The sequence below is a fragment of the Lissotriton vulgaris genome, chromosome 7 (assembly GCF_964263255.1).
Source record: "Lissotriton vulgaris chromosome 7, aLisVul1.2, whole genome shotgun sequence".
NCBI lineage: Eukaryota > Metazoa > Chordata > Amphibia > Caudata > Salamandridae > Lissotriton > Lissotriton vulgaris.
Genome location: NC_141695.1, coordinates 684,573,270 through 684,595,268, shown reverse-complemented (window position 1 = coordinate 684,595,268; position 21,999 = coordinate 684,573,270). Strand labels below are relative to the sequence as shown.

Sequence of the window (21,999 nt, the reverse complement as noted above, 5' to 3'; positions counted from 1 at the left end):
CTAACTCAGGGTAAACCCCTTTAGTAATTCCTTATCATAATCCCACCTTTCTTTAATGCAGACATCTTTCCTGTTATACCTTCCTCCTTCCCCGTGCTGATTTAGAGTTATATCAAATGTTGATACGTTTCCTCTAATCACTGATGTTGCCTGTAAGAACTGATGAGGAGTGAAGGATTTGGGGTGGTGTAGGTGGGTGGATGGATGTGTTTTGTTATCAATTTCATGATCACTTGTGTCTGTTTTGTGTTATACAATACAAATAACTACAAATATAGCACATATGTTCACAATAAACTAATTTAACCAACTTCCCAGCTACATCTATGTACAAATAGCAAACATATTAAAAATGACAGATGCTTTCAGAAATTAGAGAGACAGAAAAATAAACAAAAACAATTAAATCAATAACTATTCACTACAGAGTGTATTTTTCCTGAACGTATTACAAGTAGTGTTTATAGTTCAATTTTTCTGATTTCCCACATCTTTTCTCTTATGTTCCAGCTTTTCAACAAGTATCAACCCATAGGTCTTGTGGTGGCCTCAGAGATGTCGGTGAGCATGGAGAATATGTTTTCATCATTGGTCCCTAACTATTCCTTGATTAAGCAGCGTCTGATAGTTCTTCCTCTTAGTGTTTAATAGTGGACTACAGCAAGAAGTAAGGCAGGTCTTCTGCCTGGCCACAAGAACAATTTGCTGGGATTGCAAGATTTGCAAGCAATCATGAGCAGAATGGCACAACTTCTGGCCAAGGAAAACAGTTTCTTCTTCCTACTGTTTGTCAGGATCGACAAGTAAGCCTTCACATGGGGGGAATCATCACAGAGTCCAGACTGGCCTTCTGGGTTGAACTATTCCTTCTTTTGGAATGAGACTCAGACTTGATATAGGAGTTGTTAGTTTAAGTCCAGGACATTGAGTTGCCTTTTCCCAGGCAAAGGCAAAGTTGGATTTCAGGTACATGGACAAATATTTCTTCAAGGCTTTATCCACCAGGCTTTTCCCATCTGATTTTTGGCTTTTCAGCCGCCTCTAATTGGTGACATTTGGCATCTGTTTGATATTAAGTTGTAATCAATGTTGTAATGTTACTACTGTAGGAAAACATGTTGGTAGCATCTTTAAGGGACTTTAAAAATGTTCTTTCATCAGTACCTATTTTTAATTCATTTTTATGCAGTCCCCAGAGTTCAGCCCCATATGTGACTTGGCTTACTGCCTTGGCATACAGCACTTGTTCGGTCAGTTTTGAGAATTAGTTACCGTAGGAGCAGACAAGCCTGACGATACCATTTAGTGAGGAATTGATTTACTCAACTGAAATTTGGATATGTGCGGTCCAATTTCCAGTACTGGTTATCATAAACCAAAATATGTACAAGTGTTGACGTTTCTGAGCTGTGTGCATTCAATGGAAACAATTTTACTTGCCTCTGCTTTTTACTGAAGACCCGTGTCACAAATTTCCATTTGTTGGTCTCTAGGCCATTTTACAGGCAATATTTGTCCTTGGATTTAAGTTAGATCTGCAACGCTTTTGGTGTACGAGAAAGGACTGAATGAAAAGGGAGTTGTAAATAAATACTATTTTTGTACAACAAAAAACTGGCATCAACACTATCGTCAGCTATTACATCATCACAGTGTACTTTCTAAATGAACATCCATTTAGATTCCACAACTATGCACTGCCCCTATGCCTATAGTGAAGTTACATGGCCAGGGAAGGCTGGGTCCTTGAGGACCTGAGCTTGGGCGTTACTGGTGTTGGTTGGGAGTGGGACAAGGGCAGCGATAGGCACATCTCTCACCAAAGTAGAACATTACAAGAGGAAGGGATGTCCTCTACATAACCCCACATTTAAGCGATGGACTGTGAAACACTGTAAAGCAAGTTGTATGAAACAAAGGACTGTTAAACAATAACAAAAGGTGGGAGCTGAAGGGTATTAATGTAAACTATTAGGTTAGCATTGTAAGCAATATTTCCCTAACAAAAGTAGCACTCAAAATGTTGGGCTCAGTAATTATATTGGTCACTCCCTTACTGAAAATATATAATGCAAGTGGATATGATGGTGTAGATGCTCAAAGTCAGGAGCTGTGAGAGTACTAGACTCTCTATGCCCAATCCAGGACTACGAGGCAGAACAGCCCCTTATTCCACATACATTTCTACAGAGCAGGATTAGAGGAAACTGTGTAAATGCAGAACGAAGACGAAGACCCAGAAAAGGCAGAGAATGTCTTGCAGAGTCTCTTGAAGAGGAAATTGCAGGGAAAAAAGTTGGGACACAAAGCGTTTTACAGTAAGGGCATGCACCACTGGATGAAAACACCATTAGGCCACCTCTGGGTGAAGAAGAGGCTATTGGTGGGTAGCCAGAAAATTCCACCCGAGTTTGTCCACTACTACACTGAGGGAACCCACCAGATGGCTTGTTGACAGCAAAATCCTAGTCCTCTCTAGCCATTGTTATATTCTCTGAGCCCCTAGAAAGAGAATGAGTGAACTCATGCAGCCCTGCTTAATGCAGTACTACATTCGGATCTTGCTGCGAGTAAGAACTTGATCCACCTTGTTCCTTGACCAACAGAAGAAATTCTTTCAGGGCAATAATAATCACATTCAGCTGCAGTTAGTTTATGGGCCAGGCTCTACTATGATGAAGACCAAAGGCCTCGAATCTGCATGCCCCGGGTCCAGTAGCGCTATATAAAACCTTGGAAATAAATAAATAAATAAATAAATAAACTAGGCTCCCCACCCTAGGAACAATGCATCAGTCACTTGCAATTGCAGGAGGGTAGCAGAATGCCCTGTGAAAGTCAAACTGCTGTCTGACATCCACCACCTTAGATCCAGAGAAGACACAAATATGTACAGAAATAGCAAAAACTGGCGAATCTTAAAAACCTTTTGACTGAAACATCAAGATCATTGCCTGAATGTCCTGGATTTGCTGGGAGAGTAGGGATTGAACAGCAGTGACATTGTGTTCTGCAGGTGGTAAAACATCAGTTGTGACAAAGGAGCCTTCAGTAGCCAGTCCTTAATGGTTAGGAATACATGTATCCCCCCAACCTGGAAAAATGAGCTGCGACCACTGACATGACCTTCATTAAGTCTGAGGGGTCAATATAAGACAAAAGTACAGGACCATAAGCTGTCAGGGTCAAGCCCACTGCAGGGCACAGGTACATTCTGAGGGACTGCAGCATCATATATGGGAATGAGAGTCCAGCAAGTCTAAGGACACCATCTTGTCCTCTTGATCCAAGGCCAGCAGAATATTAAAAAGGAGTGTAATTTTGAATTTCTTCTTCCAGAGAACACATTTCAAGACCCTAGGAATAGCAGCCTTGCTCAACCTCAGCTTATGGCATCAGTTCAATTGTGCCCTTGGCAAGCAAAGTGAACCCCTCCCTGGCTAGAATCTGGGAGTGGTCTATGGAAGCTACTAGATAAACAGGTGTGATGGAGGGGAATTAAACACAAATGGGCAAGGCATACCTAAAATTAATAATCTGAAGAACCGTTTGGTAAAACGTACTTGAACACTAGTGCTCGAAAAGCTGGCACGTTTTCACTCATGGGTGAACTAAAGAAGTTTTCTTTCATTGCCGGGAAAGAAGAAACAGGAGGACTGCTACTGCCTTCAATATTTTTACCTGCTTCTGCTCTTGAAGCTAAAGACTAGTGCATGGGCAGTGACAGATGCCACCAACGGAAGGGAAGGCCCCTTGAGTAAGTAGTCCAGGAATTCTACTGTTGGTGAACCGGGCAAGCAGGGGAAGCCAGACCTAATATTTTGACATAGCACAGCTTTGCCACAACTAGTATCGGAGGCCTTATCAATACGGCAGTGGTTGCAGCACATTTTTGGATGTTGGAGATACCAGTCTTGCTCTACCTCAATGACAGGCTGTCGAAGGCAGACTGACCATAATCAGCCATAAAACATCGTCCGACATCATCGAACCTCCTATCATCTTTAGGGTTCTCAATCGCCATGCAGAAGTCACACCTGACTCCTTTGCAGAGGCTGCCCTTCCTTAAAGCTTTTCTGGATATGGTGCAATTCTGATCCTTTAATGAGTTCTGGACATTCAGGCTATCATCCAAGGGCCCAATTTACAAAGGGACTTATGTGTAGTAAAGTTATGACGGTGGAGTCTCCATACTCGTGGAGGAATCTCCGTACTCGTGATGGAATTTCTTTACTCGTGAAGGAGTCTCTGCACTCATGGTGGAATCTCTGCACGGCGTACTTCAGAGATTATGCCATGTGGAGATTACACACTCCTAACATTACTACACGCAAGCCCCTTTGTGAATTGGGTCACAGATGTTTATGTCCCAATCCTGGGTCTAAAGTTCCAGAGAAGTGGTGTTAGGTTCAAAGTTTGGTTGGGCGTTAGCCCTGCAATTGGGGCAGACCCTACAGTGGAGTCTAGAGGCGCAGACAGCGACGAGGGAGAGTCTGCCGATAGCAGCCCCTCTGGAGAACTCACAAGAACCTTGGGGCTAAAGGGACACCACAAGTAGCTGGAAGGGTGCCAAAGATGCGCCAAATGGCTTCCTTGAAGGCCTCAACATGTTGTGGCATTGAAGATGGACCAGGAAATTCGGGATGCATCAGGATAAACTGAGGAATTGGTTTCTCGGCAGTGGATAGGGCCAGATATTGGGAGGCACCTTGATGTCCACACAGCTTCTCTTGAAGAGAGTGGTGGGCTTTCGTGAGAAAAGCTTTGAGAACAGAAACAACTCGACATTCTGGACTTCGATCAGGACTGGCTTTTACACACCTTCTTTAGGTTTTCAACACAGAGCTTGGCTTTGAGGTCTCGCATGCATCCTTGCAAGACTTGGAGTTATGCTAAAACCCGAGTCACTATATACATACTTGTTGGGGCTATATCACAGGAAAACTTTTAACCTGTAGTGTTTAGAGGTTACATATTTTATTGCACACAAAGTCAATTATGACACAAAGTCCTTAATAGAAAAAGTTAAGGGAGCGCGCGCTCCAGATCCATGTTCAAAGGCATGCAAAGAAATGTGGCTCATATATGTGGCTCCAGCATCACTTCCCGGGTGACGTAAAATCGACACAGCTGCGCAATGCCACATACTGGCTCGCAGAGAAAATGCTGATAAAAATCAGCATCAGAAAGATCTTTAGCCACATCCAGTCCATTTCGTACACTTTATGATAAGGAAGCACGTTGGTCCTCAGGAAGAGCAGGAAGAATCTCCCACAATATCTCTCCAAGAGAGAGACAAAGTGCAAGGAAGCAAGTGGCAAGCATAAAGCACAATGCCAAACTGCATGAGAAAAATATCTTTTATCCAATGGCATCAATCTGCTTTGACTCCTTGTTCGGCGAAGTGGAAATAAAGGCATTAGAATTGAGCTACCATGAGGAAGACTGCATCACTAGATGTTTTCGTGAAGCGTGTTGTAGTAAGAATTAACAACAGATGGACAAGTCTAATGATTAGCTATGTAGCGGCGAACCACCGGAGTGGAGCAAAGGCATGGACTAAGCTGCTAAAACTGGGTCCACATGACCTTCATGAATAGGGAGGAGAGGCACAGAATATGATGGGTCTTTTAAATGAGGCTTACCTGAAGAGGGGCATCCACAGAGGGAGCAGCCTTTTTTCTTGCAGGCCACTTGCTCCTTGATATATTTGGAGTACAAATAAGGGATATTAGGTGTAAGATTTGGAGTTGCCCATGGCCACATACACCAGAGATATGTGTGAGCCTGTGACCAACTTATTTTTGACACAAACAATGCAGCTAAAAACCTGTGCCCTTTGATGGCAACAACACTGCTCAATCCCAAAATTTTATTTGAATAAAAGGAAAATGTTCAAAGGTGAAAGGAAAATCAAATTCTGAATCTCCTTCAAAGGGCACCGAAAAAAAAGAACTGGTGTCAGCACACATGGGTGACCTCTATACAGAGGTCCACATTGTCCTGTCCAGGGCAAGAGACAGCTGCAGTTGGTGCCAAAGGAGCCTCCTTCTGTACCGACCAGTCAGTTTTGATACCACAGAAGGTTCAACACAGGTGGCTGTGGTTTATGAACACATATAGAACCACACTGAAGCAAAAACACTCTCCTGTACAGCCAATGATTCCTCATCAAGGATTATATTTGGCATTTGTGCACAGTAATGTTAAAAAAAAGGCCTCCTGTAGGAGCCACACTGCACACCCTGATGGCATGCTAAAACCCAGGGATGGTGTGCATCTTGGATCTCCAGAGGGCAAGATATTGTCTGAGGCCATAAAAACCCATTTTTGGACAAAACCATTCACCCCGCTTTTTCACTGAACAAGTAGAGTAATAGCTTGCTTCCTTTCAAAGGAGGAACTGACTCCATGCCTTCTAAGAGTAAAAGTATCACTCCTATCTCCACATTGTTTTTTTTTTGCTCCCACTGGTCTGCAGTCATTAACTTGGTCGTCTTCTTAAAGCCTGGGACTAGGACTGCAATGCAATCGGACAGTGACAAAGCAGGTTTTGTAATGATTTAGCATGTCACAAATGCAATCCAGAGTTGTCAATAGGCATGAGTCTGACAGAAAACCAAAGAATTAGTAAGACCTCATGGCAAATTTCAAGGACCGCATGTCCATGTTCCAGAATGAACATTCCAGGTTACAGATATAAGCCATCACTATCACAGATTGAGCTTGTTTGGGAGCGCTGTGCTTATTATGCAGAGACTCTAATAGAGTAGGTGTAGGATTTGGCTTCTGCCAAATGCCCTGTGCTTGCCTGCGACCTGATCTCCATGTGACAAAAAGACATTGGTTGTGAAACAAAAGCAACCAACAGAATAAAAATACCTTTATTATTCAGTGACAGAGCAAACATTTCAAGGACAGTTTCAGAAGTGTCTCAGTGAGGGTAGTAAAATATTCCCACCCTGGATGCAGGTCCTCAGCCTCGCCTGTACCTGAAGCACTGTCAGTGTTAGAGTGTTTCAGCTTCGCCACCCTCAACCATGAGATTTCAGAATTCCATTGGCTTATGGCTTTCTAATAATCTGAAGGACCTCCTGGAGAGACCAAAGCAGGAGCCTAGGAAAACTAGGACCCACCACCAGAAGATCGGCTGGGTAGTGTTTAGTTGGAAATGGTCTAAAGAGCGCCACCAGGGGGAGTCAGGCAGTACATCAGTTCCACTTTCCACAGTTTCATTCCTGACAGGAAATGTAAGGCCCAAAAAGGGCATTGGATGAAGTCAAAGTCTTGTTTCTGAAGCTTCAGAAGGTTTGGCCTGCTTACTTGAACCATAATGAATGGCAGAACAAGTTGAGGTAAAGGGTTGAGTAACATTGCTTGCACAGTTTACCTCTAATGCTTAGGAGTCAGTAGTACACAATGAGTGACCGGAACTTAACATGGGAAAGGAAAGGTCCTATGATAACTTTGGAGGGAGCAAACACAAGGAGACGATGGACAGAGCGCTGACACTTTTCGGACACTCACCCACAGCCACAGATCTGAGTTGAATTCATCATCGTTATTTAGCTCACTTTGTCACCCCAGTTCAGAAATGTATATGCAAATTAATTTTGACCCTGTACCTCATGGGAACAGTCCAGCCCGAACTGCCAAGCCGGCAGTCTATAGCTGGGGTAGCGAAGTGAGCTAAAGAATGATGATGGATTCAACCCTTGAGGTGAGGATCTGAAAAATATCAGCACTCAGTCCATCATCTCCTTGTGGTTGCCCTATGATAACCTTACCACCTGCCAAAAAGATACGAGACTGGCCCCAAAGCACTAAACACACTTTTTGTTCTTTATCTTCAAAATAAAATTCAGCATTCTTGTTTCTCGTGCATGCCTCACAGTGATGTAATCTTCACATGTTCCCACTTGTACCCCCATTGCATTTCATATATTTTATATATTCATTGAGGGGCTATTTCTCTCTTTTTTTTTTATTCTCTTTATTGAGTTTTTACAGAGGTTATATTGTCCCACCCTCCCCACCCCTGAGGCCCCCCCCCGATACAGGGAACTTTCTACAATTGCAAAAGCAACATCTTGGTATTGTCACAAATAAGATAATATCGAATAAGGCTACACAAAACCGAAGAATAAGAAGAGGGAAGAAAAATAAAAAAACAACAACAAAAAAACGCTGAAGAAACAAGAAGATCAAAGGACTTCTCCATTTTAGTAAATACATTCATTACTAATTCGTGGTTTCATTGCTAGTCTGGTCTCCCTGCCCATAGTTTGACCGGCTCCCAGATTTCGAATCCCTTTTTTTTCTTCTTCAAGCCCTTCCGAATATAAATAGCTATTTTGAGGTTGTATGCAGCTAAAAAGCGCGTCCGCCATTGTTGAAATGTAGGTGGATATTGATCCAACCAAGCTGATGTCAAACAAATTCTTAGTACGGCCCTCGAGATAAATATGAGTCCCTGTATGGCGCTAGGTCTAGTAGCCCTATCCACCCCTATTACTATTTCTGCTGTGGTAATCTCTATATTAGTCTCTAAAATTCCAGATAGGAAAATAGAGATTTCTCGTTTAATCTTATCTAATGTGCGACATGTGGCCAGCATATGTATCAAATCAGCCTTGGGCATAGCACATCTAGGGCAAAGTGTACCTTTACCCTCGCACCATTTGGATATCTTTTATGGGGTGTAATAGAGTCGGAAAAAGGTTTTGTAGAATTGGGCTTGTAGCTTGGTGGACATTAATATAGAGCTGGACAATTCTAATGCTTTACGAGCTAGTTCCTCTGTAATAGCTATTTTGTTTTGCCATTTACATGCATGTTTATCCACATCATCTGGTAAAGCTGCAGTTAAGTCTTTATAGATATCTCCAATTTTAACCATTTCTGATCTAACCACAGTATAGATTGCTAGAGTTTTCTTAAAACATCCGCTGCCACCCCCCTTTTTCAAGATGAAATCCCTGATCTGCAGATATTTGAAAAAGTCGTGGGAGTCTAACCCATATTTGGTTTTTAGTGATTCAAAGGAACAAAAACCCATAGAATCATAACGAGCCGAACTGTGAAATTCCACATCGGACCCATCGCCTCATAACTGAATCCATAAAAATTCCAGGAAGATTAGTGTTATTCTCTAACGTTGTATAATAGGAAAACCTACCAATCCCCAAAAGTTTTCGAACCTGGTTCCAAACGGTATAAATCGCCTTGAGTGTTTTAAAACGCTCTTTTTTGAGATGGCAATCGTATGGTAATTTCCATAGATGGTTATTGGCCTTATTGCCGAGGATAAGTTCCTGTGGAGTTGGTACTGAACAAATGGAATTAGAATCTTTCCTTGGGGTTAGAAGTAGACAACTGTATTTAATAGTTGTAGCCCACCAACACAGTTTGAAGTTAGGCAGGGCTAAACCACCTCTTTCCCTTGAATGTGTAATAAATCTATGGGCTCTTCGTGCTTTCCCGTATCCCCATATAAAGCGAGAGAAAACGTGGTTTATTTCCTTGAAAAGCGAGGAATCAAAATTGCACGGAAGAAGTACAAAAATTTGGGGAAGAATACCATTTTAATTAGGTTACACCTTCCAATGATTGTTAAGTGTAGATTATGTAACCTAGTTAGATTTTTTTTGTTTGTTTCAATAGTGGGTCCAAATTCAGGGTCACTAAGTTATTTAGGTCGGAGGTGATATTTACACCAAGATATGATGCATTGTCCACAACTCTTCCATCGGCAAAGTTAATCTTGTTATTGATTACAATCTGGGTTTTTGTTTGGTTCAATTTATACCCAGAGATCTCCCCGAACCTCTTCGCTTCTTCCTCAATTTCCTTGATTGTTGTATTGGGATCGGCCGTAACAATCGCAATGTCATCTGCGAAAGCTAGGGTCTTAGTTTCGCCATTAGATGTCTTGATGGGTTGTATTGTTTGGTTCATTTCCAGCATTGCGATAAATGGATCGATAAATATGGCGAAGAGTAGGGGAGAGCAAGGACATCCCTGCCTTGTACCTCTCGTCACTTTAATGGTATCAGAGGTGTCCCCATTTACCATAACCTCTGCTTCGGGTGTGACGTACATTTTCCGAACAGCTTGAATGAATTGGTCCCCAATCCCGCTCTTCGACATGGCTGACCATAGATACTGCCAGGAGACCCTATCAAATGCTTTTTCTGCATCCAGCTATATTAGGCCCATAGGGTTTCCTGCTACCTCTGCCATGTCGAAGAGAGTGATCACCCGCTGGACATGGTCCGTGGTTGATCTCCCTGGGACAAACCCATGCTGCCTAACGGAAATAATTTTATGGATTATGGGTGCAAATCTACTTGCTAACAATTTTGAATATATTTTGGAGTCGTTATTAATTAGGGTGATTGGGCGATATGCACCTAATTCGGTTGGATCTTTGTTTTTTTTAGGGAAAACAATGATTTTAGCTCGTGCCCAAGATGCCGGGGGATGTCCCCTCAGAAACACATGGGTAAACAACTTGGTTAAATTGTCTTTTAGTACACTACTGAATCTGGCATAAAATTCCACAGGGATTCCATCTAAGCCGGATGCTTTACCAGAGGGGAGACTGCGTATAGATAGTAGTATTTCAACCCAATCTGGAGTTTCAGCAAGAGTTTCTTGATCTACTTGGGATAGCCATGTCCTTGTAGCTAGGTCTAGATATTCGTCTATTTTATCCTGACTATTGCCAGTTTCGGTATAAAGCTCTGAATAATATCTCTTAAAGGCATCCCTAATCTCTTTTGGATCTTGAGTTAAACCGTGAACAGGATCTCTGATTGCTGTAATCATAGTTTTGGAGTTTTGTTGTCTTGTAGTAATTGCCAATTGGTGCCCCACCTGTTCGCTCCATTCGTAAATTTTCTCTTTATTCGCGGTAGCCTTCCGGATTGCTTTGCTAGTGAATATTTTGGATATTAGATTTTTTGCTATAGTTATATCTCTGATAGCCCCTTCTATATTGTTCCCATCTTGTACTTGTCTAACTAAATCTTCCTCCTCCTGGCCAGATTATCTTGTAGGTTTTTCAAATTTTGTTTTGCCTCTGTTATTTTGGATTGAAAATCTGAGGGTTCCCCCCTAATCCCTGCTTTTAATGAGTCCCAGCCCACCTCCAATGGAGCACTACACATTTTAAAACTTAAAAACTCGATGATCCATTTATACATATGTTTGCAGTATTTATCATTAGTTAATAAAGCTCTTTCAAAAGTCCAGTTACTGTGATCGGATTTAATTGTCTCCGTATCGAGGCTCGTAAGTAGCGGGTTATGGTCGGAGAAGACCCTGGACAACCAATCTATAGTACATTTGGAAAGGATAGTATTTGACATAAAGATGTAATCTTATCTAGCATGGCTTTGATGGGGGTGGGAGAAAAAAGTATACCCATGGTTGTATGGTTGTTTCATCTTACAACAATCTACAAGCCCATGACTACCACAGAGTTCCTCCAAAGCCTTATATGTTTTGGGTTTCCTGCCTTGATAATTAAAGGTGTTACCTGAAAGCCATATTGGTGGAAGATTAATATTGAAGTCGCCACAAACAATCATGGGGACCGGCCAATGTGCAAGTTTGTTTGATAAAAACAACAGCAGTTCGGGATCATCGGTGACACACCCATAGATTGAGCAGATGGTAAATTTTTTCCCACTAGTATATTGGCACTCGGTTATAGCCCATCTGCCACCTGGGTCTGATGCTGATCTTAAAAAACACAATCCCCCGCCCCGTGTCAGGATAGCGACCCCACGAGTTTTATTTGATTGTGAAGTGGCAACGACAACTCTATATCCCAGATCGTTAAGGACGTGTCTTTGAAATCCCTCTACATGTGTCTCCTGAAGACATATTATTTTAGCTCCAATTGATTGTAGACCTATTACTAGTCTTTGCCTGTTTTTGACATTATTGAGCCCACATATGTTGATTGTTAATATTTTTAGTTAAGCCATTTGTAAATAAATATATTTTTTCGTTTTTTATCTCTGTTGGTATGTCTTTTTTGGTCCTGAAAAAGTAGCCACTTTTTATCTTGGTTGTGCGCCTAGACATGTATTCTGTCCTTTTCTTTTGCCTGTAACGTCACCCCTTTCCCCCTCCGCCGCGAACCCCCCCACCACACTCCATCTAATGAGGCTACCTGTTGCCTGTGGGCCCAGGTTGTGGGCATCTCGTTGATCCACAGGCAGTTGGCATCTCCAAGTCCTGACCCCAATTACCTTCGGGAGAGCTGATAATTCATATTCGGGAATATTATTCCCGATATGCCCTATACTAAGCTATTAGTTCTTTTCATGCTCGCCCCCCTATCCTCTCCCCTTCAAAAAAATAGAAAAGGGAACCCCTCTCAAATCTCCCTCTCAGCCTCAGCCTCCTCCCTATATTAGAACCTAGTTCAACTTGAAAATACAATTATAATCCATTTATTTTGTTTCTTCCCTTTTATGAGTTTATCTTTATCTTTACTACGTTCGGTGATCTCCTCCAAATATGTTTGTGCTTGAATTTCGCTGCAGAAGCTTCTAGTGATGCCATTGAAAATAATCTTTAATCTAGCCGGATTTTGTAAGAAGACCGTGGCGCCTATCTGTTCAAACGGGGTAAAGAGTTGCCGAAGCCTCCATCTTCTTTCCACCGTCGCGTGGGCAAAGTCAGGTCTACTAAAAAACACATATCCTTTGTATTTTCTTTTACGGGTCGGTCTTGCCAGATCGAAAATAGCTTTCCGTAAGAGAAAATTACCAAAGCTAACCAACATGGCTCTGGGGTATTTCTCAGATCCCTGCGTTCATTTATTTGGGGTAAAGGGAAAGCGGTGAGCTCGCTGGACCTCTTTGTCCCAATCCCAAGAAGCTAGTTCGGGAAATGAGTCTTTGAACAGGGATATCATATAGTTCCTTGAGTCGTTCCCCTCCACTCCCTCAGGAATCCCCAGTAAGCGTAGATTATTACTCCTCGCCCTATTTTCATGATCCTCTACTTTTATCATTAAGTCTCGAATAATCCCATCCTGTTAGTTTCCTTGTTTCTGATGGGCCGAGACGTCATTTTCCAGATTCTCTGTTCGTTGCTCGACCGAGGCCATTCTGTTGGAGATTTCCAAACATGTTTGGCCAACTTTGTTGATTGCCCCTTGGAGTTTCTTGTTATCTGTTTTTACATCTTCCTGGAGCTTCCTGATTGAGTTGAATATGTCTCCCAGGGACGGTTCAGCTACCCCACCTCCATTACCCTTTGGGATGTGTTCGGTCTTTAAGGCAGACATAGCGAGGGAAGACATATTCCTATGTTTATGATCGATCCGATTGGTTAAATCTGTGTTACTTCCTTGGTCGGTTGTATCTTCATCGCATAGTTTATTTTGTTTCCTTTGTCTTCTCTCATTTATAAACACATACAACATTTAGTATTGGTTGCACATGTATGTCATATAATATTTGCTTTATTATAGTCTGACAGTTCACAAAGAATTCATATATGTATTCAGATAATTTCTAATGATTTATAGATGTAAGTGAAGGATCACCAAGACTAATATATTAATTTCTGCAACTGACAACATTTATTGGGATGCCTATCCTTTTGAAAATAATGAGAAAAGTCTATTTAAACAGAGAAGTAACACACACAGAGGAAATCTTTGACTTCCTGGAAAACTCTGAGATCGAGCAAGCAAAAGCTATAGGCACTTATTGTAAGGTTACAGGCAGTCATCTCGGAGCCAGCCCCACCTTATAGGTTCGCTGGGATGATATATATCAAACCAACGAAGTTTGCCCATTTAGGAAAGCCACAAACAGGTAGGTGTAAATCCGTTTATTGCAAAGGCTGCAGCATGTCAGAAAGAGAAATCTTCACAAATTCAGGAGCCTGACGCGTTTCATGCTATACAAGCATTTCATCGGAGGCAGTTCAATCAGCATAATGCAGAGCGCAGGGAAAAATTATCACTGAAACAGACAGCCCCAGTGGGCCTGGGCTCTTGCTGAGCCTGCTGATCTCAGTAGTGTCAAAATTCAACTTGAGTGAGCCGCTGCATTAGCCACAGTGAAACATCTTTAAAACCCCAGTAGGTGTAGAAAAAGTCCCCTTCACAGCAAGCTGCACTTTAAACCTTCTGAAACACGACCTACTGTCCAAAAGCTGGTTGCCGAGTGACTCCAGGCTGGTCCATCTCACTTTTGGCAGGGCTTCTCCCACGACCCGGCCGGCCGTAAAACATCAAACCAAAGAAGTTTGCCCATTTAGGAAAGCCACAAACAAGTAAGTGTAAATCTGTTTATTGCAAAGGCTGCAGCATGTCAGAAAGAGAAGTCTTCACAAATTCAGGAGCCTGACGCGTTTCATGCTATACAAGCATTTTAGCAGAGGCAGTTCAATCAGCATAATGCAGAGCGCAGGTCAATAATTATCACTTAAACCGACCGCCCCAGTGGGCGTGGGCTCGAGCTGAGCCTGCTGGTCTTAGTAGTGTCAATAATTCAACTCGAGTGAGCCTCCCTGCATTAGCCACTAGTCGTGAGAGGGCCTCCAAGTGTCTGGTGCTTTCGTGTGGAATGATTTGCGGCATGCCAAGATCGCGGCGAGCCACTCCCTGCGGACGAGCAGGTCAAGCCCTGTTATGAATACGGCAGCAGAATTGAACTGCGTGTGTTCAGTAAGGTGAAAGACTGGCATGGCAGCAGTATGGTTTTGTGCAGTGACCCACTGTGGTGAAAGAAACATGTTTAGGAAATTGGCGGCTGGTCCTACTAGAGGTTAACAAACTTCAAAGACTCCAATTACCAGAATGCAAAGTATGCATATGCCAACGAGGCAGGACTAACCTTCATTGCACTACTACATATCACCTGTGTGCCGCTTTTCCTCACTGCCATTCCCATGAAAAAAGGCGAGAGGAGCCTGAAACGCGTTGGGACTGTTATGGCGAAAGTAATGATGTACCTACCATACTTCTGTTGAGTGCTGCCTTGCTGACAAAGTGAACACGTAGTGAGAGGGATATATATATATATCTCTGTTGTTCCAGTAAGGTATGTGGGTGAAAGGCCACCAGAAACTTGCAAATTCCCATTGGGTGCTAATACAGCTTATCTACAGGCATGGAGGAAGGGGTTGGAGGATAGAAAAAGACTCAATTGTTTCATGCACAGGAGTTTTCATTTCAGGACTACCATTACAATGTTGCAATTTTTCTTACTATTTTATTGAAAAATCTTTTTCATTGCCACTGCTTTGTTCATTTTTTACAGTTACAACTATACACAATTAATGCACCAGATAAGGACGTCGAGTTAATGTAGACCCTTCCAGGAAGATGAAGTGCAAGCCCCCATTTATACAACTCGGAGAATAGACTCCCTCTGGCCTAGCTGTCTGGGCCCTCCTCCTTCCCCCAAAGATCAAATTAAGAGTCTTGGAGTGTGGTTGGACCACAACCTGGATTTTAAACCACAAGCATGCAAGGTGGCAGCTTGTTGTTATGAGATCTTAAAAATGCTGAGAAAGATCCTCCCTCTTCTTCCTTTCTCTGCAAGGAATGTGCTGGTCCAGGCACTGATTTTGTCCCGCCTGGACTATGCAAATGCCCTCTACCTAGGAGCTCCACTTTCTACCACTAAAAAGCTACAGATTGTGCAAAACTGCGCTGCACACAAATACTTCCAAACGCACCTCAGCCAAACCTGCGCTTACATCCCTTCACTGGCTACTGATTCAAGAAAAGAATCCAATTTAAGGCTATGTGTATTACACACAAAGCCTTCTCAGGCAAAGGTCCACCGATCATCAGATCCATTATTCAGTCGTATCGCTCCCTTAGGTCTCTAAGATCTGGAGACAAGTAGCTGGCAGCAGTTCCCAAAATACGGAAATAGCTAAGCGGAGGGCGCAGCTTCACGTATAACGCTGCTAAACTGTGGAATCATTTACCCCTTTGGATTCACCTTGAACTGAATTATCTGACCTTTCACAAGCACCTAAAGACCTTTCTGTTCCCTTAACTCAGTTTGAACTTGAAGTGGCCCTGCATTTAGCGCTGGGATGCCCCATGGTAACCGTGCGCTCTAGAAATGTCTTTCATTCATTCAATCATTTTAATCTACCTTTAAGGCAATTGGTCAGGGTGTTCCCAAGGGCTCAGCGATAAGCCTAATGCTGTTTAATGTTATTCTACATCCTTTGGCCCTCTTGATTAGGACCTATGGCATTGATTTCATAAGCTACACAGATGATAGCCGGTTAACTCTGACTTTGGAGATTTCTCAGCAGGTGCCTCTAGAATCTTTCCATGAATGTATGAGGGAAATGTCCTTCTTGCTCAGTGCAAATTTCCTATAATTCAATGGGGACAAAACAGAGGTGATGTGCTGCTCTTTTGGGAAGCCTCTATGTGCAATACCAGCAGACATTTAGCCCCTGGAAGACAGCTAGTTTCCACATGGAATCTGGTCATACACTTGGATAAGGATCTATCTCTTGTGCCACATGATAATAAGCGTTTCTCTTTTTGTTTTTCTTTAAAGCGCGAACAACCAAAAAATTCTGCAAAGCCACGGATCGCAGATTTCTGGGCAATTCTGCATTCTCAGCAGAAAGCGAAATTACCCAAATTCCGCGATCGGAACGGAATTTACCTCCCTGCCTGGTCTAAATTACACTGGCTCGCTGTCCCAAAGAGTTGTTTTTTAAATCTTTGCAAAAACAACAGTTGATGGACAGAATGCAGAACAATGTCATACATTCTCCCCAGTACAGAGGGTATGCCCAGACAAGGGTCCCTTGCTCACTCTACCACTGGATTCGAGGTAGCCTGGCTGATGAGGATTATGGATCCGAAACTGGTCCCAGGATTCTTGTTTCCGGTCTAGGGAAGACATGGCTTGGCAGTTCGGGCTGGACTGTTCCCATGAGGCACAGGGTCAGACTGATTTGCATATGGCCATGTTTGGAACTGGGGTGGTGGAGTGAGCTAAAGAATGGTGATGGATTAAACCCAGATCTGTTGACTGGGGGTGAGTGTTTGATTTGTTCAAACGCTCAGTCCATAATCTCCTATAGTACCCCTTTTTAAAAAGTTTGCTTCACGTTCAAAGCAGTGCATAAGACTGGACCCAGCTTTTTTCATCTCAAAATTCATCATTATTTGCCTAAGAGAAATCCACGATCTGCAACTACCAACTTTCTAGTGGTCTCCAAGTTTAAGAAATCCAGGTCTGAAAGCTGTGCTTTCTTGGTGCTGGCTGCGAGGCAGTTGAACAGTTTACCCCATTCACTGAGAGCTGCCCCCGATCTACTTGCCTTTATGAAGGCCTTAAAAACATGCCTCTTCAACTCATAAGTGTATACAGTCTTGAGTGTGGTTGATCTGTCTGACTGCTAGCTAAGAGTAGGATACTTTTAAGGTCACATCTGCATTCTATCAATTTAAAATAGATAAATAAAAACCTCATAAAACAAATACGTAACTGTGCATTCTTGAGTGAATTTATTCATGGTGAAAAGAGATTTGAGGCCTGATATACAAAGTGTCTTAACAGTCACCAATCCTCAGATTCTACAAGTATGGGGGTTTGCAACCACTAAAACACTTTTTTAAATGTACAAAACCCATTTAACAATTCAGAAAGATTTTCCAAATCGTTAAATGGATTTAGGATACATTAAGGAATTGCTATTTGAAAGCGGCGCTTTTGAGGGCTTGCATTCCAAATACCAATTCCTTAAGGTATGCAATGATGTTTTATGACCACAATTAGTTCGCTAAAGATTAAAATTTTATCATCAACTCAAAAGGAGGCGGTAAACCATTCGCAAATGGTAAGGAGTTTCCAAGGAATCTCTTCCCATTTGTAAATGGTGAAAGAGAAAATGTAAGAGTAGCTAGTGGTCCTACTGACCAATGCCTAATCTGAAAAAAACTTTTGTAAACATTTTTTTAAGTGCGAACCAGCTGCATTAAAAAATATATATATATATATTGCTTTATTTAAAAGCATGATGTGAGCAATTTGTGAACCACTTCATGAATATTTATGAGGTAGGTCGAATCATGACTCATTACGATTCTGTATTTTGTGAACCGACCTATTAATACATAGGTTGGTTCGCAAAAAAAGAATGCACTTGGTAAACGTAGGCACACATTTTGCAACCCACTTTACATAATGCATTTTTTGTACATCAGGCCCATGGATACATCTAACAAGAAAAAATCCAGTGAAGTCTTACATGACTAATAATTTCCTAGAACACGCCATCTCCATCTAATGCTGAAGTGGTCTGTGGGCCACAGTCCACTAGATTTCTATGCCAAATATAAGGCATGTGCTTGTACTTAGAGGATTTAGAAAACCTAAATTCTGGTACTTATTTTGTATGATAATCACAGACATGCATCAATGGTTCTTCAAAGATCTTGAGATGTTTACACAGAAACAGACAAGAACCAGCCTGCTGTTTCTCACAGGTAAGATGCAGACAACAAGTCAGCTGCTACAAGGTACTTGTTAATCAATATGTACATGTTGAACGTGCAAGTTAGCACAAAGGGCTATCTAAGCCAAATGAGTGAGGAAAGAGGAAAAAAACAGCTAAAAATGAAACAGGACTGGGTGCAGTATTGCTAGAGGAAAAGAACTGCTGAGTGATAGATGGGCTAGTTCTCACCAAAGTGACCTTGCAAAGGAAATTGGTTTGGCCATGAACTAGGTAGAGGTAGGAGACACAAGCTACACAACAATTTGCTTTTACAGATTTTGAGTGGGAGTTTCCTGTATCACAACTAGGTTCTTGCAATGCAAAGTAAATGTCTGGAGCACTATGAAACAATCAAAGTCTCTATGTGGGTAACCAAGTGGATATAAAATGCAAAATGCTGCCATAATGTGAAAGAAAGTAATCCAAAAGAAAGTCAAATGTATGTTACCTGTAATTGCCATTGCCTGGGACTCTTGCTCAGTCAGAATGGAGTAACCCAAGTACCCTAGATACTCCAAGCACCGTTGTACATCTAGAAAAGTGGTTAACCTAAATAAGAAAAAAAATCACATTTAAAAAATCAACTCACAATAAATATTTCCAAGTGTATGGTGACCTTCGGATGCTTTCTGCAACTGTCAACTCTTTATACTATATTGGCATTATATTAAATAAGCAACGCATAATAATATTGAATACCTTCAAAGAAGTGCAAGTAACGTCCCCATTAACACAAAACTGCAAAAATGTCTGAAGAAGGCCATTACCTAACTAAGGTAACCTATAAACTTACAAAAAACGTAAGAAGAGATTTACTGTTAAAATATCTTTGAATGCTGTAGAATAACTAATTTAGCAAAAATAACAAAAGTAGACTTGCAAGGCTGTGGACAATAAACAAGGTATGAGTAAGCCCTGGGATCAGACTGATAATATCAGTTAGGAAAAAATATTTCCAGACCTCGAAAATAGAGAGTTGCAATTCGTACTTTGAAAATGGGAGAAAGTTGGAAACTATGCAGGATCTTGTGTCTTAAAATGAGGATGGGTGAAAAACAAAATAGGACACGAGGACCAGATGATATCTGCAACTACAGATCACAGTGTAATGCAATGTTCGCCATTTTAAAACGTTCCTTGACATTCTGGCAAATTTACAGTTTGTACAAATATGTCTTCTAGAATTAGCATGATCTTACTGAAGAAGTTTAGATTAGTTTTTAAATTTATAATGCGCGACAGCTACCCAAAAAGGGTTTCCCGGCACAAAAAAGCAGGTCAAGGCATGTTAGAGAGAAAGCATTCTATTTGGCGAACATCCAGGTTTTTAATGACGTGCGGAACTGGATATGGTTTGTCTCATTACGAAGAGCAGTGGGGAGCGAATTCCAAAGTGAAGGGCCTAGAAACGAGAAAGATTTGCCGCCCGTCCGGGCTAATTTAAATTTCGGGACAAGGAACCTTCCTGGGGCGGCTGACCAGAGATTGCAAGAAGCTGGAGTAAATCGAAATAACCCTAAACTACAGACCTGCTGTAAACCTACATTTCCAGGAAAAGACATTAAAATGAAAGTATTGCAACAGCTATCTTATTACAGACATTAAAAACTATCATGCTAAATCAGAGGCTGTTTTACAACCACATCATGGAATGGACATTTCCACCTGGGATGACCAAGTCACGATGGATGGAAATGGAGCTTTAGTTCATCCTCTTTCAACGCCTCTTTAACATGGGCACCCCAATCATGGCAAGGCCCTTGGATGGTCTCACTGTATCTATGAGATCTCATTCACATTATATCTGTGTCTCAAGATTGTTTCCATCACTGACCTGTTACATTTGAGGTCCATCAGGCTATCGGCATTGCCCACTTTCTTGTTAAAATCAATATGAATCCCCCCTTTTCCTGATCAAGTCCTATGGCCTTACCTTCTACAATTATGCAGACAGCCCCTGATCATACTTCACCAGAAATGTGTGGCAACCATAATGCATCCACCAAAGTACCATGCCTCTACTGAGTCAATGAGTTGATGACCCCTATAAACCATAGATAGAAATCCTGGCATGTAGAATGGGATCCTTGATGATATCAATGGAAAGTGGAATTGGTCCCCCAGTCTGCGCCATAAGAATCCACTACAAATCTCGGAGCCATCTGAAACACTGACATGGGGGTGGGGCCACAGAGTACTTCAGTTGTGAAATGCTCCTGTAACAGAAGACTCTTCTAGAAGAAACTCCAAAATCTAGGACTTACTCTTTGGGTTCAAGCACTCATTGCTCTTGTGCTTTAATATATGGATCGCAGCTTTACAAAAATAATGTATTTGGGAGCCCAAGATGTTGGCACTAGAAGCACTTCATGACCTACCTGCGGTCACACAAAACCTTGGGTCGAAGCCTTGTAGGTAGCACATCACAACTTCAACAGAATAGAAGAACAAGTTACTTCCTTCGGTAACATATATATCTGTAAGAAACATTGGTTAGTGATAGGTTCCTTACCTCAGAATTACCCCCAGGTGTCAGACTGGATCTGGAAATTTTTCATCAGCAGTACCCTTGCGTGTTGTGCGGCTCCGCGTTCATCGTTGGCGCCTTGGTCGCCGAGATGACGTCGCAGCAGCTACTTAAGAAGCTGCCCTAGTGCGCTGACGTCAGTTCTGTACACAACTTTCTGCGCAGACCCATGCAAGATACGGACCACTGGTGTATTGAAACTAGGGCCCTGATAGGGATGACCTTCAACCTAGAAATCAGTTTGCTGAAAGGGGAGGATGGGTGGGGCGGTAAGGAATCGATCACTAACTAATGTTTCTTACAGATATATCATTTCCGAAGGCAAGTAACTTGTTCATCTGACAGAAACACGTAGTGATAGATTCCTTACCTTAGAATAGATACCCCAGCAATACCAACCCCGGTGGTGGGTCTGCAAACTAAGATCACACCAGGAAGTCCCTGAGAACAGAACGGGCAAAGAAGGCCTGAGGCCGATGGTGACGGGAGCCTGAATCGGAGCTCCCACCGGTGATCCCCTCTCTGGCACCATCCTGCCCGCTATAGAGGAGCCCCGAGCAAGGTGACCGGCCCTGGGGGTGTCAGGGGCACTCGCTGCAGAAGTTTGATAGCCCTCCCCCGGAGACTTAGAGCCGACAGACTGGCGAGGCCACGGACTGCACAAAACGGCGGCTGCACAGCAATAACGGCTCCTTGTTAGAAGCGGCGCAGACGGAGCTGTGTGGCTGACTATTGACCGCCTGGCACTGCCGCCACAGACAAAAGAAGAGTGACACTGGCGGAGGCGGGGGCTGGGAATAAAGCAAGTAAGGAGGTGGCGCGGGGAGAAAATAAAGCGGGCCCCGGGACCACTTTATAACTGCACGCGATAGAGGCGTCTGGCCTCTTGGCCCTACAGGGGGCCCAGAGGACGTAGGCCGACACAGGGACTCGTATCTCTAACGCGGCCG

At 42.5% G+C, this 21,999-nt stretch overlaps 1 protein-coding gene across 3 annotated transcripts in view; it reads right to left on the bottom strand.

Moving 5' to 3' along the window:
- RHOT1 (ras homolog family member T1) overlaps positions 1 to 21,999 on the bottom strand; it is a 671,689-nt gene that overhangs the window by 340,897 nt on the left and 308,793 nt on the right. For all 3 annotated transcript variants that reach the window (XM_086930896.1, XM_086930894.1, XM_086930895.1), the window contains exon 14: positions 18,971 to 19,071. In XM_086930896.1, coding sequence (XP_086787022.1) covers positions 18,971 to 19,071 — 101 coding nt within the window. The remainder of the gene's footprint in view (positions 1 to 18,970; positions 19,072 to 21,999) is intronic.